At 41.1% G+C, this 2,771-nt stretch overlaps 1 protein-coding gene across 1 annotated transcript in view; it reads left to right on the top strand.

Moving 5' to 3' along the window:
• The first annotated feature begins 600 nt into the window (after window positions 1-600).
• Window positions 601-2,771, top strand: part of SELL (selectin L) — a 5,940-nt gene continuing 3,769 nt past the window's right edge. The window contains exons 1-4 of the mRNA XM_009081855.1: window positions 601-637; window positions 1,054-1,440; window positions 2,198-2,305; window positions 2,432-2,617. Coding sequence (XP_009080103.1) covers window positions 601-637; window positions 1,054-1,440; window positions 2,198-2,305; window positions 2,432-2,617 — 718 coding nt within the window. The remainder of the gene's footprint in view (window positions 638-1,053; window positions 1,441-2,197; window positions 2,306-2,431; window positions 2,618-2,771) is intronic.

The following is a 2,771-nucleotide window of genomic DNA, read 5'->3' as shown; positions in this document are numbered from 1 at the left end:
TGTCTTTGTGGGAGGGTTGATTTGACTAGAGGAAACATCAGGCTTAATGGGATTTTCCAAGGAATTTTTTTTCCACACGAAATTTCCTGTCTCGTGGAGGAGGGACCAGTTGAGAGAATAAAAGGCTGCAATGAAGGCAGGGGTTTACAGAGTCCAGACACTTGGAGCTGAACTTGATCTTCAGGTCTGAGTTCATCAGCTTAGCCACAGAAAGCAGTCACTGAGAAATAGCACAGAGGACTTTTGCCTTGGCCACTGCAGCTGCAACCTGTGAGTATAAATGAACTTTGCTATTCTATTTCATTGCTCAGCTAAGGGAGAATTGGACAGCTGGAATTCTCTATTGATGTTCTTTAAAATCTGTTTACATTTACAAGTTACCTTGATACAAAGTTTTGTTTTAAAATGAATAATTTCCTAGAAGTGGAAGACTTATTTAAGCCTCTAGAATAACTATTTAAAAGTATGTAGAAAAAAAATTGCATAAACAGTATTTTATATTGTATTATAAAAAGTCAGTATTTGTTCTTTACAAATGTGTTCCTTTGATCCCTCACAGCCATCTGATTAAACAGCAGAGAAGAGAAAACTCTCAGAAATATGATTTGCTTGTGGTTCCTCTCTCTTCTTACTTATGGTAAGTGTGTATTTCTCTGTGTAGAAAACTAGTTGGATGGTAATATAGTGTGACTTTTCTGTTTGAGTTCAGCATTAAACAGAATGTTTGAGCCTGCCCTAATGAACCTGAGGCTAAGTTCACAGAGAAACACTTCTAGCTGCAGTGGCATGTTTCCCTGCTTGCCTGTCAAATCCATAATTGGCTCCTATAGTCTACTGTGAAGTCTCAAAGCTTTGTCTGATCAGACCTAGTTTCACAGACTGAAGTACCTGAAGCTGACATGTTTGGTTTGGAGCTTGCCAGCTGATTGTTTGTAAAATAATTGCCACTACTTTTTATGCAGTTTCAGATATTGACAAGTTTTATATATTCTCTTCTAAAGAGAGAGGAGGGAAAATGTCAGACATCAACTTTTGGATATCTTTTCATTTTAGGACTTACAATACTGCAGGGGGTGAATTGTTGGACATACCATTATTCAGACACAAATATGACCTACAAGGAAGCAGAACTGTGGTGCAAAAAGAGGTATACTAACATGGTTGCCATTCAGAATAAGGAGGAAATCAAGTATCTCAATGAATTCTTACCCTTCAATCGGGGTTACTACTGGATTGGAATCAGAAAAATTAATGATGTGTGGACCTGGGTTGGAACTAACAAAGAACTGACAGATGAGGCAAGAAACTGGGCTACAGGTGAGCCAAATGGCAAAGGGAACAATGAGGACTGCGTTGAAATCTACATCAAAAGAGGGAAGGATGATGGCAAATGGAATGATGAGAAGTGTGAGAAGAAGAAGGTGGCCTTGTGCTACACAGGTATGGTGTGATAAAGGTCATTCTGGTGTGCTCCTGTGGAGATGAGATGGTGGGTGGGATGGGATGTTAACTACCTGACCCTGTAAGACTTGTGCACTGATGCTTACTTACAGGGTTGAGGTTGTTCTTGTTCTAAGACTTAGATTAATCTCAGTTACCTTTTAGGTCCCAGAATATTGTGCATCCTTTCAGGGGCAAATCACCAGACTTTGTCTATAATCACTGGGGAGAAACAGGCTTTTCCAGGTGGTGACTTTCATCCCACTCTCAAGTGGGAGTCTCAGCTAGATAAGAATTACCCTTTTGGAGGCATCTGTCTGCTGACAGTAGACCACTGGATTAGATTAGACACTTTGCAAAGAGGTGGCTAATGCCAGGTTAAAAAACCTACCAACATCAGAGTCAAATATTGGCCAAATTAGAGCTCTGGTGATTTAATGAAGAATGCACTTGTTGAGGATTTCTACCTACCCCATAGTTTATTGCTCCTTTTGCATTTTAAATATTGCCATTATCTACCTGAGAACAAGTGGTCCTGGAGTTTCTAGCAAGTAGAATCCTTTCCCTGTGAGCTAGTCTGTCAAAGGTGTGGCTTTCAGAAATCCTTCTGACATTACATGGTAATCTTAAGTCCCAAACACTCTGATTTTCTTTTGCTGTACAAAGGACTTGTTTAGTGTCGGAAAGATAAACAAAGGTTTCATTAGTGGCCATTGTTGATTCTTTTATAATTTGCTGTTTTGTTTTGTTTTTCCAGCTTCTTGCAACTCTTCTCTCTGCGGTGACCATGGAGAATGTGTAGAGACTATTAACAGTCACAGCTGCCAATGTAACCCTGGATTCTATGGGCCTGCGTGTGAGTTTGGTAAGATTATTTCACCCTGCTTTTCAACCTGGGTGATGTTCATGCTAACTAGTGTACAGTTTGGCTTGTTGATTTACCTGCTCAGCCAGTGAGACTGACTGTGTACCTTCTTGTGCTTCTTTGAAGTTGTGAGGTGTGATCCACTAGAGAAACCCGATCATGGGAGCCTCGAGTGCAGCCACCCACTGGAGAACTTCAGCTACAACTCATCCTGCACAGTTCAGTGTGAGGAAGGCTATGAGCTGACTGCACTGGAATCTGTACACTGTACCTCTTCTGGGGTCTGGTCTGCCCCCCTTGCAGCGTGCAAAGGTGAGCTTCCTGCACTATACATGGCTCTGTAAACTTCTGTGTTGCTCTGTTGGTAGCTACAAATTGAAGTCTGGCCAATTCCTTTGTAATTAGGTGCTATTTCATTTCAGCACACGGGTCTCTGTTCCTGAAGAGATGAAAAGGGAAGGATGAA

This window comes from Acanthisitta chloris, unplaced genomic scaffold (assembly GCF_000695815.1).
Source record: "Acanthisitta chloris isolate BGI_N310 unplaced genomic scaffold, ASM69581v1 scaffold22300, whole genome shotgun sequence".
In the NCBI taxonomy this organism is placed as follows: Eukaryota; Metazoa; Chordata; class Aves; order Passeriformes; family Acanthisittidae; genus Acanthisitta; species Acanthisitta chloris.
Note: the sequence above shows the minus strand (reverse complement) of the source record. Positions and strands in the feature narration are given on the sequence as shown.